At 44.0% G+C, this 15,593-nt stretch overlaps 1 protein-coding gene across 2 annotated transcripts; it reads right to left on the bottom strand.

The window, feature by feature from the left end:
• Nucleotides 1-104: 104 nt before the first annotated feature.
• xylt2 (xylosyltransferase II) lies at nucleotides 105-15,415 on the bottom strand. 2 transcript variants are annotated; one of them, XR_005896318.1, is made up of 12 exons: nucleotides 15,258-15,415; nucleotides 9,925-10,468; nucleotides 8,583-8,758; nucleotides 6,943-7,145; nucleotides 6,529-6,609; nucleotides 5,838-6,054; nucleotides 5,260-5,436; nucleotides 4,909-5,165; nucleotides 4,591-4,786; nucleotides 3,840-4,173; nucleotides 3,009-3,446; nucleotides 105-197 (listed from the first exon to the last, which is right to left on the bottom strand). XR_005896318.1 is itself a non-coding variant. In XM_041061955.1 (11 exons), the coding sequence occupies exons 1-11, from the start codon at nucleotides 15,387-15,389 to the stop codon at nucleotides 3,124-3,126; spliced, it is 2,640 nt and encodes an 879-aa protein (XP_040917889.1). In that variant the 5' UTR covers nucleotides 15,390-15,415; the 3' UTR covers nucleotides 2,212-3,123. The 2 variants fall into 2 exon arrangements, 1 of the variants encoding a protein (XP_040917889.1); XM_041061955.1 differs by lacking the exon at nucleotides 105-197 and having other exon boundaries at nucleotides 2,212-3,446.
• Between the last annotated feature and the right edge of the window lie 178 nt (nucleotides 15,416-15,593).

Below are 15,593 nucleotides of genomic sequence, written 5' to 3' on the forward strand. Positions count from 1 at the left end.
TCAACACAGACACACACAAAACCTGACTAAATATTTATATGACTGGTTTCCGGTTAGAGACCAACATGGAGGTGTAGCTTACAGTATTTATGAAGTGAAATCATGTTGAGCATTTTTACAAGGAAGTGACAAGGTGGAAGAGTTCGGCACCCTGGAGAACGCCTCTCCTCCTCATAAACGTGTCCCACCTTCTCCATCTGCTTTTGAGGTAGAAACAGAAAACAGTTAAAAGAAAGTAAGACGAATTAACACCCTAATGCCACTACACTGCACAGATGAAAAGAAAGTAACATGACAAAAAAACCTTCACATAAGTGTTTTTTTTATTGAGTCATCAGTCAAGGTGCCTATCCTATGAGCTTTTCCAGAGGCATTCAGTGACAGGCTACAGTTTCCTACTCAGATAAGAGCCACAGAGGCCAGGATGACTCACCAGCCGCCGGACTGCTGCTGGTGATCACAGCAGCGTGGACGGAAACCTCAACATCCCACCCAGAAAAAATTAAACAAAACAAAACAGAACAAAACTGAAGGTCTGCTTCAAATGACACTGAACAGGTGGACTGTCAAATACAATATAAGTAGTCAGCAGTTTTTTAATAGTTTAACAGAGCACTGGAGATGAACGGACAACACACACGCACACACACACTTCCTCGCAAAATGTGTAGAAAAATAACATCTGTTACGCCGATTACTCTGCTCTCTTACCTCAATAAAAGTGGGGCTTCACTGAAGCAGCTATACTGTGCAAGGTAAACAAGGTCACTTGAAAACTCATATGGTGGCCAACTATTATTTAAGTACATAAAAAGTCACATAAAACTAGGTAAAAATGCAAACTAAGACACAGACAGGGGGGTTCATTATCCTCTGAAAAGGCATTAATTGCACGTCTCTGGAAGCTATTATCCCGTAGTAAACAATTCACCTTTTCAGCTAAGTAAAGGCAGCTCAGATTCTCTCGATATTGCTAAAATAAAAAATACTAGACATACAGTGTACTGTTTACCGGTTTTTGGTTGGTGGACTCGACAAGTTGAAATGAAACGCACCTTAAGAAAAGAAATGAGTATAACCAACCAGTGAGGCAAACGGAGCACAGCAACACAGAAGAGTGACAATACTGCATTTAAGCTGGTACACAGGGGGTATAATATATGACGTTTGACTAGGTCTGCGGCTTGAGAGCCTTGCATTTGAAGGAAACATTTCGGGAAATACACTTATTTGCAGTGTTGCCTGCAAACACAGGGAAAAAGCTACACTTTCTGTGTTTAAAGGTGATAAAATCTGCCTACCAGCATATTTAAAACTCACTAATTAAAACTACACCTTGTCTGTTTAATGTGAATAAAACTGTAGTGTAAAAAGGAAATGTCACTGTTTCACACAGGGTTGGCAAGTATGTTTCTGTTACTTTCTTTTGTCATTTTAACACAGATTTAACAACTAAATAAGCTTTAGAGGTGCAGGCAGGTGCATTTTGTTACATGTGCACAATATATTTCCCAAAATATCAATTTTTTACTTTAAAGTTTTGTCCAAATTCTCTTCACCTTGCTAAATCGCCTTTAGTTCAGTGAAATTTAGGAGCAAAAGTAATTTTTTTTTTGGCTGCAACTAATTATTAACATCAGTTAATCTGCTGTAAATTTAATCACTAGGTAAATGAAACATCAAAAAATGGTAAAAAATAAAAATAAAAAAAAATGCCCATTTAAAAATCCAAGTTGACATCCTCAAAATGTCTTATTTTGTCCAACGGTCCGTATCCCAAAATATTAAAATTTACAGTAATGTAAGACCAAGAAGATTCTCTCATTTGAGAGCCTTAAAGCAGTAAATATTTTCTGTTTTTTTTTCTTTAAAAAATTACTTAAATGATTATTCGATAAACAAAATAGTTGACGATTTCTGTTGACAGACAAAATGATAAACCCGATTACTCATTGCAGCTCTAAATTATTTCAAAAGATTTGAGCATTGTCACATCATTAAAAAAAAAAAATAAAAAACTCAACTCAAGGTCCACTTACTCGCTTGTTCTGAAGCTTTTGACTAAACTACACATTCTCTTCTGCCCAGTTATCATGACACTGTGCATCTCTTTTGAGCCGACATTGTTTTATCAGCTTTTTCAGAGGAGTTCTGAATGCAACCGCACCATCTACAGCCTTGTTACTGCAGCTCACTAGGCACTTCCTTTAACCCGAAAAACAACTGAGAGTGGCATATTTTCTTTTTTTTTTTTGCAAAGACTTAACACTTTACCTGCCACTTCAGGGAACTAACAAATACGTAAAAAATGAACGATATGTCACAGTAAACAGAGCTAAAAATAAAAGAAGACTTGAAATCTAAGAACCCCACTCACTCTCTTTCCTTATTTTTTCCTAACCCAGGTTACAGTCCGAGTATTTACCGATGTGTCTGTGCAACGGCGAGTCACGGTGCAGGTATTTGTCTACTGTAAAATGAAGAAGTGATGTGACCTTATCCATGACTTTTTAACTCCCGCTCCTCGCACTGTAACCGAGTGACCTCTGTGTAACATAATAGTCTTCCAGTAAAGTGCACTTCCTCTGTCTGCTCCATATGCTTACATAGTTATGCTTTAAAATAAGCACAATAATATGATTCAGAGGTTCCACTCTCCCTTGAAATGAAGAGAGAAGCCCAGAGAGGAGCCTGCTGTAGTTGAGTTTTGACGCCTGCTTTCTGATTCTTTCAAAGCAAACATGAGTTCAAACATGTGCAGGGGGTTCTTTTTCTCTCCGACCCTGACTGAAAACCTGTGTGCCAGCAAAATAACACTACAACGCATCTGGCATTTGATGTAACCATTCAGCAAACAATGACACAAGTCTTTGTGATTGCTATCGTCTATGTGCAAATTTCCAGCAGTCATATCCTCCTCTCTGTATTACCACTTCACTAGTAATGTCTTCACTCCTCAGTGCAGGAAGTTGCCTTGTTGTTCACATGCCCTTGAGCTCTGAGCTGACCTTTGGGACAATATCCGGTTCACATGGGTTCTCCTGGAGCTCTCCAGTGTAGGTCCAGCTCTACCTCAGTCTCCCTGTGTATGTGTTATAGTCAACAGTCTCTCCTTCCCTAGGGCTACCTGATCCGCCCATCACTTTTGATTGGGCCCAGTTCAGACTTGGGGTCTGGGGACAGAGAACTCCAGGAGGTTTTAGAGCAATGTCCCAAAGCTGGGCAGGAGGAAGCCTGTGTGGTGCACAGGTCACCTATAACCCAGAAGGTCCTCACGCTGTTGTCCAGCCACGCTTCAAGGGGCTGGCCCACGAGCTGAGCATTACGCTGGGCCTCCTGCATGGCAGGCTCCTGGGGTGGCAGCTTCAGCATGGAGCTCAGCTGCTGGAAACTCTGCTCCAGGTACAGGTTCCCTGGAGGACCTGCATGGAGCCAGCTGTCCTCCTCTGGAGTGGACATTCATATTTGCAAACAAAGAGAAAAAATTGAGAAAACAAAATTCAGATGAGCTAACACATCTGTTATCATAATTTTGAACCTTTAATTAATGACAAGTCTGCTATATTTTTTCTTTACTTGTAATAACAAGTACTGCCTGTGTGTCCAAAGCCTGATATACTGTAGGTGATCCCTCTGTGCCACACACTGCTGTCCAAACATGAACATGTTACTGAGCTGATCCCACATACACATTCCTGGTGCTGTAAGCACATTCACTAACACAGTTTGAGTGCAATTTGGTTAATGGGACCAAAATAAGTAATAAAATGTAGAATATCCCAAACTTTTTCCTTTAAACTGACACTATGAAAATCAAATGCTCTAAATCCATGTCTCACCTTTGCGTAGTGGCTCCTTATCCTTGAAAGTTAGTGGCATGACAAGGAAGTGAACTTCTGCCACGCGCTCCCATTGCTTCAACACCCGTACTGTCCAGGCCCCAGGGCGCAGGGGGCGCTGCAGCGGCGGCTTGTACTGGGTGTACTCTGCATCCACATCCACTGTAATATCGTACGACGCTGCCACCACCAGAGCCGGGTCGAGCCACACAATAGTGGCTGTGAGGTTGGGACCACGGGCCCACTTCTGGACTGCCAGGGGTTCATCCAAAGGCCCGATCACCCCACCAAAGTTACGGAAGATTCTTTCCTTAGGATCCCACTCTGTGCCGATCTGTCAGGGACAAAGACAAAAAGATTCACAGTCTGAAACAAATAATAATGGCTACATACAGCAAAACAATGTCTCCTATGTCTTTGACTTTCATATTTGATTTAAGGACAAGGTAAATGAATATGTTAGCACTTTTTTGCACTAGCCTTCCTCCCAATATTAACATTTTTCTTTAAAACTAATTAAACTTCAAAGTTCAGTTGTGGTCAGATCGAGGCCCGATAAGGCCACCCCAATTTTTACATATCATGGAAAGAATCTCTCTTCGCAGCAATATTCTTGGGGTACCTTCATCTATAAAGTTGCCAGGCAGAAACTTTAACAATGTAGTAAGGAATAAGCATCTATTACAAGTCGCACACAACCCAGAACAATGTAAAGTGTAAAATAAAAGCTACTGCCTCAGAGGGCACTTACTTCCAGATTCTTGAGCCTTTCAAACTCTTTAAGGTTTGTCTCGAGGACGAAGGAGGCCTGGGGCACTGCCCAAATCTCCAGTGTCTCCCTGACCTTTGACCCCACTGCCTGGGCTTCCTGACGCACTAGGTACCCTTGGAAACGGTCATCATAAAAGTACAAGTGTACTGATAGAGGGTGGCCCACTGGTTCAAACCTGAAGTGAGGAAATAAATAAAATCATACATAACATATGAAAACCATGTACATTTTAATAAAGAAATACACTATGTTATATCAGGTAAAAAAACAAAACATGTACAAGAACGGACTGTCTACCTGCAGGTCTCCACGTTGCTCTGAGTAGTTGCCAGGCTTTTCAGGCCCAGGCGAAAGAAAGAAGTGTACGCAGTGAGAGCTACATCACTGAGTGAGCCAACGCCATCCAGCTGCTCAAACAGGCTCTCCCAGTACGCCTTGATGGCGACGGTGCCCGGAGCGTACTGGCCATACAGGTGAGTGTCCAGGATGTCTATGGCCTCCTGGTTCACTGTTGACTCAAATTTACGGGCAAAGAATGTCGGACGGGTCAATTGCTGTGGAAGAGAAAGAGAAAATGAGGCACTGAAACAAACTGGTGGTAAAGTAAACACGTTGTGGTTCTACACTGCCCTCCTCTGGCTCTCTCACCTGAATCCGGATGAGGTCTTGTGGTTTGAAATCATTGGGAGAGCAGCCGCACCAGTCGACAATGTGCTTGTACTGGCATTTACAGCCCAGCTTACGATTCCAGTTGGTGACGCGCAGGTTATTGTCCACCAGGGTGTCACACATATGGCTGTTCCCCAGCACCGTGTGGAAGAAAGACTGGGGAGGAAAGTGCAGGAGGAAATACAATATTTCTGCTGCACTGTGCGGTAAAACAAAGGGGGTGAAGTTACCGTGAACTGTCAAAGATATGCGTACACAGTTTCTAACCCTCAACTCCAAATTGCAAAAGGTCATGCCTCTATAGCGCCAAACAACAGCGAACAAACCGCTGTTCTCTCCTCTGAGACATTACACCACACAGTCAGATAAACTCCAGTGAACCCTCCTCTTGTCTGGCACCTCTGCTGCACACTGCGCCCGAAAGCTTAAAGTATTACATTATCTCTGCTGCTAGGCTCTTCTGACTTGGCAGGGGAGGACAAGCCTGAGACAGACTTGTATATCAAACTGTCTGTCTCAACTGTGGGAGATAAACAGACCACCTAAGGCTTACTAACCTCAGCGGGGAGCAGAGCGTAGGAATAGAACTGCTTGAGCCCTGACACCAGGTCATCCTGGGAGTTGATGACGTACTCCACGAAACGGCGGGTGAGCGCAAACCAATCAGAGCCACCTGAGACCTCCAGGCCTTCTGGGATGTTGCGTTCCCCGAGACGCCACATGTGGTTGTCACATTCGTGGAAGAGACGGTCAAGGCCCTGCTTCTTAATAAACCTTGAACACAGAGCACGGTTGAAAATTATGGCTGGAAGAGCCAATGTGCAGCATTGATCAAAGTAAACGATCAAACGAACCATTTCCCTCTGAGCTGCCACGCTGTATTTAATAACAGCAGATGAATATATTTAACAGATCCGTTTATCATGTTGCTTTTTGCCTTTCATGTGTGTCTGCACAGATATCAGAACCATGGATTTTAAAATGTTTCGTTAATCGGTCTCATTTGCTGCTGCCGACCTGCTGGAATATCTCTACAGGATTCACAGTGTGAGTTCATGCCTATGGATCATTTTCTATTACCACCGAGTATCTACAAATTCAATCAGAATTACTCCTTTAATTTAATAAAAAAAAAACACTTCAAAGGTTTGGATTAAATGTTAAGAGGTGTCAGATTTAATTAAGCCAAATGTCAACCAGAGACGTGTTTCTTTAGCGGGTTGTGTGTGTTGGAGCCAGCATCCTCACCGGGCATTCTCTCTCCCATGTGACTTGAGGAAGTTCTTGTCTCTGTTCTGCGACAGGAAAGCCACCAGTTCATCATTGGTCCTGCGGGAGGGTGTCAAGGTGAGAATTGAAGGAAGAAAGGTTAGGTCTACTGGATTCTTTGGAAATAAAAGGCTGGGTTGGGTGTAGTGCTGGCTGATAATGTCCACAGGTAAAATCTTACTTTGGACAGAATTTGGTAGAAACAGGCCTGACTGTGTGTATCCAAGCAATTTAATCTACTACCCCTTGGGAAGGTTCAGCAGCTGATAGGGGGTCAGATCTGCCCCAGACTATCCACTACCAGCTCTGTGATTCAATGACCTATCTATTTAATGCTGCTACCAGAGTACATTCAGCAAACACAACGGCTGCTACTATATAATGTTGACCGACCTGGTGGGGAAGTCTGTGGCACTGAGATTGATGAAAAAATCCCATTTCCAGTCCAGCATGGAGAGCAGGTCCTGCATGCTGCGCAGGTAGGCCTTCAGTAGACTGGCACCCCCCCAGATGGTGACCATCCTCCAGGGCGTGGCTCGCACATTTGGGAACTGTTGTGCTATTTGCAGGACCTCTCGATGCATGTAGCCGGACCGCTGGAGGATTTCAAAGCAAAAAGGTCAAACGGTTAAATGAGTTGTGTTTCTGGATCACAAATATAATCTAGTTTTAGCTGTGTAACAGTTCCCACATATCTGCAGCTGCCACTCTGCCAAGACAACCGCACAAAGCTGGCTCACGTTGAAAGAGAATTTGATCTGAGAGGAACAACAGCCACATGGTGCTTTGTACTGCCGACTGTCATCGCGATGATAGAAAGAGAAAATCAAAATTTGTTGTTTTTGCCTTGTAGCAAGTCGTGTCTGTTTCCTTCCTAAAGTGACTATAGGTGACAGGAAGACGGAAATAAATGAACTAAGCTTCGAGGATAGTCTGGAGAAAACTGCAGAGCGGGGATTAAACATTAGGAGGGAACAGAAAATGAGATGGAGGAAGTCAAATAGCTGAACAGCTGTCAAGCTTCATGCAGAGACATATTAAAGTTGTGAGAGATATAGCTACGAGTGAGCATGTGTGACCATTTGTCACACAAAAAACTTTCTTTGCATGTTTCTAAATACATACAATTACCATTGAAACAATAACATGTTTCAATGGTAATTGTCCAGCTGTGTTCAGTGAAGCACAAACAGTTTACCCCTGACTCAGTACCGTATCAAATAAAGAGTACAAGGACAACAGATTTGCCAGGAATCTGTGGGTTTCCTGGTTGTGTTCAGAAAGGAGAGAGACAGCTGAGAAACGGCAACAGAGTGACAATCCTAAACTCACAATCCTCACTTGTAGACAGCAGGAAAAAAAGGGAAAAGGCTTTGCGTGGTGGAGTACAGAGGAGCTAGTAGACTGATTCCAGTACAACCTGACCTCTTTTAGAGCCTCATCTCTCAAACAGGCTTTTCCCTCAGAGAGGGATGAGGTTAGGTTGGCAAAGTGTCCGAGACTGTGTCTGTGGTGAGAAAGACTCCCCACTGACTTCTTCTTCATCACTGCCTCCAGCCAGCCTCTCCACCTTCCCTTGGCAGCAGAACAGGGCAACTCCCCTGGACTCGGTAACCTTTCCGGCTGCACAGGTGCACTGACAACAGGCACCTGTTCTTCTGCTCTCTGTGCTCAACACACCTGAGGTCTCTGCCTCGGTGTCACCAGCCATACATTTGTCTTTTGCCTTCCAGCTGCACATGACAGCAGACTTTTCCTCCAGTAAATCCAGCCACTAAGAATAACCACACTTTGCTCTATCCAGGCTAATCCCCTTTACCACACTGTGAGGCCAATGGGATAAATTTAACCTTCATAATGCAAGAAGACCTAACCGGTAAAAGCATTTGTGAGCTCAGCGTAGCCAGCACCGAGCAGGGAGCCACATACGCCCTTCAATGTTCAGCCTTAGCGTGAATAAATAATACTGTAGGCCAGTATCACCAGGATGCAGCATGGGCACATTGGGGAGAGTGTATAGTAGCAGCGATTACCTTGTCCACATGGATGTAGTAGTAGTGGTCACGGTGGTATATGGCTTTGATGAGGCGCTTGAGCTGCCGTACGGCACGGCCGTGGACCATCAGAACAAAAGCCACCCTGACAGGGTTCTCCACTTTGGACAGGCTGTTGTCCAGCTCGCCTGCGGCCTGAACTGGATTTGACACACCTGGCCAAAGAGGACGGAGACATAGAGCATTCAGGAGAGTGTGGAGAATTTCAGATAGCAGTTTGAAGACAGGCTGTTGAAAAAGACACTGTTCAGTGGATAAAAATAGACTTCAGCAGGTTACATAACAGGTTCATGTCTGAAGTGTAGACAATTAAAAAAGGGGTTAACATTTAGTCTTTGTTTCTTATTTTTAAGTTTCCCTCTAACAAGCTTCCCACACACAAACGCTGCCAACTGTGTTCACTAAAACACACAACCAAGCCAGAGGCGTGGGCTGAGTGTTCTGCTCCAGTGCAGCCCCTACACTACGCCACAGTTGTGCAGTGTGAAGTTCACTGGATATAAAATGAGAAATATGTGCAATATGAGGGGTCGCCTATGACGCCTCACTTACTTTGTGTGCAAGGGAAGCGGTGGACGAAATACACATGGAGATATACGCTGAGTTTATTGTGTGTGTGCTGTGTAATCACAGTAGGTCAAATCTTTCGATTTTTAGCATTTTACTACAAGAAAATCCTACTGACTCAGAAATGATCGACAGGGTCATTCTGTGACAGATTTTGGTTAAAAATAAATAAATAAATTCATTCATTAGAACTGTAAACCACAATATCTCCAAATGAAAAATTTGCCTTGACATTATCACTCAGTCGTACTTGGGGTTTATTGAAAAGATGGAGGGGCCACCTATTGATGTATGAAAACACTAACAAGAAAATTTTCTGGGCTATCTTTAGATAAGATAAGGACAGATAAACCAAACCAAAAATATTATTTGATCAGGGCTGCAGTTAACAATTATTTTCATAATTGATTCATTTATAGAATATGTTTTCAATTAATGAATTGTTTGGTTTATAAAATGTTGGAAAAACATGACCTTCAATATTAACAGCAATTAGACTAATCGAAGAAACTGAAAACTGTTGCCACTATATTTTTCTGCTGATCAGCTAACTGATCAGTCAACTCAACTGCAGCTCTCGCTAATCTTTGTAGCTACACGTATGAATGTAAGAAAATTTGGCACTGAGATATGTATTGATTGAAAGTGTATCAGTAACTGAAAATTAGACTAAATGATCAGAGATCTCAGTGTGTAAACTACCTGCGCCTCTGGCGTTATCACACCATCGGTGTAAACTTTAAAGGGTTCTCACCAAGTTGGGGGCAGAACTGAGGAAGTGCATCTGGCATGAGCTGACCAGCCTGATGCTGGCACACGATGTTGGCGATCTCCTGTCGGCACTGCTGTGACCCGGCGCGATGGAGGGCAGACAGAGCGTCCTTGCCTATGATATCACATTTAGGCACAAAGTCACTGCTGGGGGCTTGGTGTGCGCCGTCCACGCTGCCCGGCTCCCCCGGTATGGCAGCAGCAGGTAGCTTAGCTGCCCCATCTGTGCCTCCTCTGGTCTCGCTGAAGTTGCGGCTGCTGGACAAGTCATGGGGGATGACAGCGTCCATTCCAGCGCCTGTCATCCCTCGGTCCTGGGGAGACTTCAGCCTGATGCTGGGCTTCCCTCCTCGCCTGCCGGTTCCTCTCCTCAGCGCACTGGCTGCTGTACCTCCTGTCCTCTCCAACCTGGTGCTCCATCTGCCCCTGTTCCTCCCTGACAAAGAGTTTTGTTTCTCCCAAAGTGCAGCGTCTCTTTTGGGGTCCTGGCTGTTGTGGTCCGGCAGCTTAGACCGTCGTGTTTTTCTCTGAGGAGAGAGAGCAGAGAAGAAGAAAGGAGGACAGAGACAGATGAAGAGAAAGAGAGAGAGAGAGAGAGACACAGGATTTGAATATGATTTAAGTCCAGATCTGTTGCCTGTCACTCCATAATAACATCTTGGACAAACACTACTGAGAAGAGGCTTTGATTCACAATCCAAGAATGACATAAGGTAAACAAAGATCTCCACCGAGACAACAGCCGCAAGAGCCCCAGAGGGAAGGATGTGTTTACTTGGTTTTGTTTTGTTTTTTTTCTCCCCCATTTCTCTGATCTGGGTTATTTTTAGCTGAGCCGCTGCCTTTTTGTGGAGCTAATCTGCAAAAAGCGCAGTCCTGGATAGTCACACACACTCAAAGACACATAATGAACCCAGTGATTCACTGTAGAGACCTCAACAAATATCTGTCTGCACCCTCTGGCAACAACTGCAAGAAAAATGCAAACACATGTACACGTAGGTCACGTGTTCGCAAACTCTTCATATACAGAGGGAAACTGAGCATAAGCCTCAGAGGTTACATAGAGAAACCTTATCAGACAGCTACTGTGTGTGTGTGTGAGAGAGAGAGGAATAGTGGAACAACAGTAATGCTTCATGTGTTTTTATAGAGTGTATATACATGTTTGTACATTGAAAATACACTCAGGAAAACTGTGGAAAATTCATCAATACTCCATATTGTCATGGCTTCATGATTCATGTGTGACATTTACATCTTGATATCGTCTTCTGAGACTTCATAGACTTTAAAATGTCAAGACATGATCCTCTTATTTCTGCTTTAAAGTAATAAAATCGCTCAAGTATCCCATTGCTGTAAGATTTGGCTGCAACATCCCTGAGGGAGACATTAAGTCCAGAGAGTATTTGTCACACAGTCGTGGTTCAGTGAAAATAGACATTATATAAAGGAAAGCTCAACTCCAGGAGATGTGTTGAGTGTTTCCCCAACAGACAAATGATATGAGCACAAATAAAAGCAGAAAAGTTTATCTTTTCAACAGTCCAAAATAGACATCAGCCTGATTTTACTGGTGTGCAAAGCGGATCCAATACAGATCTAATGGAGGACACACCACCATCGTTACACTAATCTGGGTTACTTCCAGCATCATGTTTCAATGTCCCAAGTACACAGTTTGGTTTCAAAACAAGAGCATGGAGAGAATCAGTCTTAATGTAGCACATCTAACACCTCCAAAAATGGAAGGCAGGCTTTACAAAAAAAAAAAAAAAAAAAATCAGGATCCAAGCCATTTTTAAAATCTTCCAGCCAAAAGGCGTCATAGCTTTGGCACAGCAGATTACTGGATCACACAAAAAAGCCCTTCAAACTATGCACTTGGAGAGGAGAAAGAAGAGAGAACAGTGAGTGGGCTGAGAGCTTTCTGCCTCTGTCAGACGATATGGCAGAACGCGGGCTCGCTCGCCTCACGCTGCTGGCACGTCGACAGCCCTGAGACGGAGGCAACAGAACAGGGACTGGAGCTGCGTGGTCGGGACAAGGGGCCAGATAATACGCTGCCAGTGAACCAGCTGCCAACCAATACAGCACAGTCAGCTACTGATTGCCAACTGCACTCTCAAACTCATTACAGTAAGAGGCGTTGTGGACCCCGGTTACATACCAGTCACTGCAGTGTGAGCCACTTTCAGGGAGTTTATGTGCACTTCAGTAACCTGGTTATTGTCAGCTTTCTCCAGTAACCCGATGTCCTAAACGTCACCTGGACAAGAAACCTGTTCCTTTATTTGGGGTAAGGGATTAAGAGAAACCTGATACACACAGCAAGATTTGTGCTGAAGAAACCCAACTTTTAAGCCATGTAGTTTATTCTGAACTGACTTTTACATGTTCACTCCAGACACAAGAAGTGTCAGACAGAAATGTGACAGCACCTGCACCTGATATTAGTCAGTCTAAAGAAAAGCTGGGAGGAAATCTGGTTTTACAGCAGCATATTATTGCAGTGCATGTCAATGGGTTTTCCAATTTCCGCCTTAATCTGATGTCTAAGAATAAACTCCTTTTTAAGTGCATGTACACAGCCTTTGCTGGAAATGGGCAATTTAACAGCAAAGCTAGAAAACAACACTGAGGACAAGACAACTATTTGCAGCAGTGTCTTCCCCATGATTCTGTCTAGCAGTGGTGGATGAGGGTTATTTTGACTTCAGTGCCGTGTCTGTTCTGCTTTTTGGTCTCAGTTTTCGTTCAAATGCATTAAATCAAACTGTTGCATTAAAGGAATTAATATTTTGGAAATTTCACACATTTTTTTTAAGAGAAAGACTAGGACAGCACTCCAAATTGACTTTATAATTGCCACACATTCTTCTTCTTTTCTTTCTGCAGTGGCTCATAGCTGCAAAATTAATATAAACACTAATGTGTGAAGAACTAAGCTTTTATTTTCTGCTAACATTGATAAAGAGACTACTTGCTTTTAAGCTGCTTCAGTAAATGTTCTAACACAGAAGACAAGGATGCATCAGGGACATTTTTCCTTATCACTCGTTTTCACAGCTTTTAATTAACGCCATCATGTCAAAAATGTATTGATTCAAAGGCAAGCTAGGCAGCCTCTTTACATTCCAATTAAACTCGAGTGAAACCATATCAGCGTCGCCATCTGCTGAAGCGGGAAGCAGCAGCAAGCACTCGGCTCTGTGGGAGAGTGATGGCAAGCAGAGGGTGATGCAAGGATGACAGAGTCGTCTTCTTCCGTCCTCACAATCCTTTCACTCTTCTGTACAAGGGTTTTAATATAACGCAAGTGGCTGTGTGCACACATGCACAGCAAGCCACTGATTAGAGCAGATGTGAGTTAACGTGGAGACCACAGAGCACGGAGGACTCCAGCCTCTCTCGCTCATGTTGCCTGTATTGGCGAGCCTCCCTGACTGAATGTGCACTGTTCAGAGGTGAAGTGATGATTCGTGTGCGTTCTGAAATCTGAAATTTGATTCTGCATCTGTCTGTCTGCAAACATGCAAAGATCCCATGTGCTGCCATTTGCATAGGCGTCTGCCCCCATAGCTGCATGAAAGGCTGACATGCACATGAAGCAGGAGTGTCACATTTTCCAAGCCAGAATGAATGAGACTTGTTTTAAACTTTAAATTATTAATAAAAAACTAAATTGCAAATTGGATTATTAATACACGGAACAATCTCTGTGGTTTCTCTGTCTGGTTCTTGTTTCCCTGAGGCACTTGACAGCAAATCCTGTATGTAGTTGTGCTGAGATTTGAAAAGGTATGCACCTCTGCTCCATTTCAGTCCTAGGTGAAATACAGTTTACCCCAAACCCCTATAGACATTTTTCTGTATCTTTGCTGAAGCATGTTTAAGCCTGTGCCTGATGAGGCAGCAGAGAGCCCGGAGGCTTATTAAGCAAACAGGTGATAGAAGTGAAAATGAACATCACTTCTGCTACATGACGAATCACGTCACATTTCTCAACTGGAACTTGTACAAAGGAAATGGATTACTTCATCAGGCTGGTGTTCCTCACATTAACAAAGTGACAAAGGGACAGACACCTGACAGTCAACTTTTTTTGATGCACTTACAGTTTGAACTGAAGTGGTCCACACTAAATAATTTTATTGGTCGCCACAAGGAGGGCGCTGACTATAGAATCATGACCCCTCTCTTCCCTCCTCTGAGGAAAGGGTCAAACTTCCCCCACTGAAGCCACTGTTGCATCTTCTCCCTGCCTCCCACCCGCCAAACACATATCTGAAAATCTATTTGCTTTGGAAAGAATATTATACACGCTCTACACTTGTCACATCATGACCGAGAGACAGAAGGCTTCCCACTTCAGGTTTCATCTTACATTCCTGTGGCTCGATCAGCTTTGGCACAACTCAAAAACTGACTCCTGTGCATGCACAGTTCTCCACAGGTCACATCTGTTCACAAATCACCTAACCTTATTTAGAGGGAACAGACACTGCCTCAAGGTAGCGAGCTCCAGGTGTGCAAGGGAGAGACAGAGATAAGATTCCCACCGAGGACTTAGCTAAAGTTAAATAAATTGTTTCTGTGGTATGTAGAGGAGGCAACCCTCTGCTTCAGTTAAGTCTTTTTTTCTGAGAAATGCTCCCTCCCTGGATGTGGTGGGGTGAGTCAAAGCTTTGCCAGGGTCGTGGAAACAGAACACAAACACCGCTAAAGGCCACTGGTGGTTATAAATAAGCAGCACTCGCTAAAAAATAAAGCAGAACAGATTCTGGATATCCTGGGACAGCTGTGTGAGGCGGTCCAGCTCATACTGTTGGATTGAATGAATCATAACTCAGTCTCACACAAAGTGGCAGGGCTTCATAGATGGCTCCTTCCTATTTGCTCCGTAGTCACGGTTTCTGTTCCTCCCGTCTGCCCATCATCACATTTTCTTGGCACCACAGTGACTCCAAATGACATGCACTCCCATTCACACTGCCGCTTCTTAAACAAGCCAACTACCACATAACTGGACCTATCAGTGCCAGTAATTTCACAGTCACGAATGTGTAGCACCTTGTACTTTGTGTCTGATACTGTGGTCGGAGACAGACAGGAGACAGACAGGACAGGACAGGGCTGGTTCGGTTGTACTGAAATGTTTCGGAGCAGCGCTGCCCCCTTCCCCTCCCCAGCTGCTAACTTAGCTAACATCAGCTAGCGTTACTGTATCATAACACACGGCGAGCTAAGCTAATCGCTAGCGGCAACCCAGTCACTGTCATGCCAAAAATAATCACGGAGGCTGTTTCTCACCTCTGCCTCGCCTTCTTCCAGACTTCTCAGGCTCCATACTACCAGCCCTTGGATCAGGAGGATGGTCAGCGCGGCGGCAATCGCTAGTTTATATCGTCGGAGGAGCTTCTGTACTCGAGCGCTGGCCACCATCTTTTCGACTCCGGTCGACAGGGAGCGCGTGCACGGCGCATTCTGAGCCGCGCGCGCACGCGGCGTCGCTCGCCATCCTCAGGTTGCTCAAAGTTTGTCCCCACAGTTATGAATAATGGGTGTTTTAGATAATACATAATTTGTGAAAAGTGTTACTTTTGTTGAATACATAAAGTTTGGTTTCCTTAGCAACCTCCCTGCCCT

The sequence above is a fragment of the Toxotes jaculatrix genome, chromosome 18 (genome assembly GCF_017976425.1).
Source record: "Toxotes jaculatrix isolate fToxJac2 chromosome 18, fToxJac2.pri, whole genome shotgun sequence".
In the NCBI taxonomy this organism is placed as follows: domain Eukaryota; kingdom Metazoa; phylum Chordata; class Actinopteri; family Toxotidae; genus Toxotes; species Toxotes jaculatrix.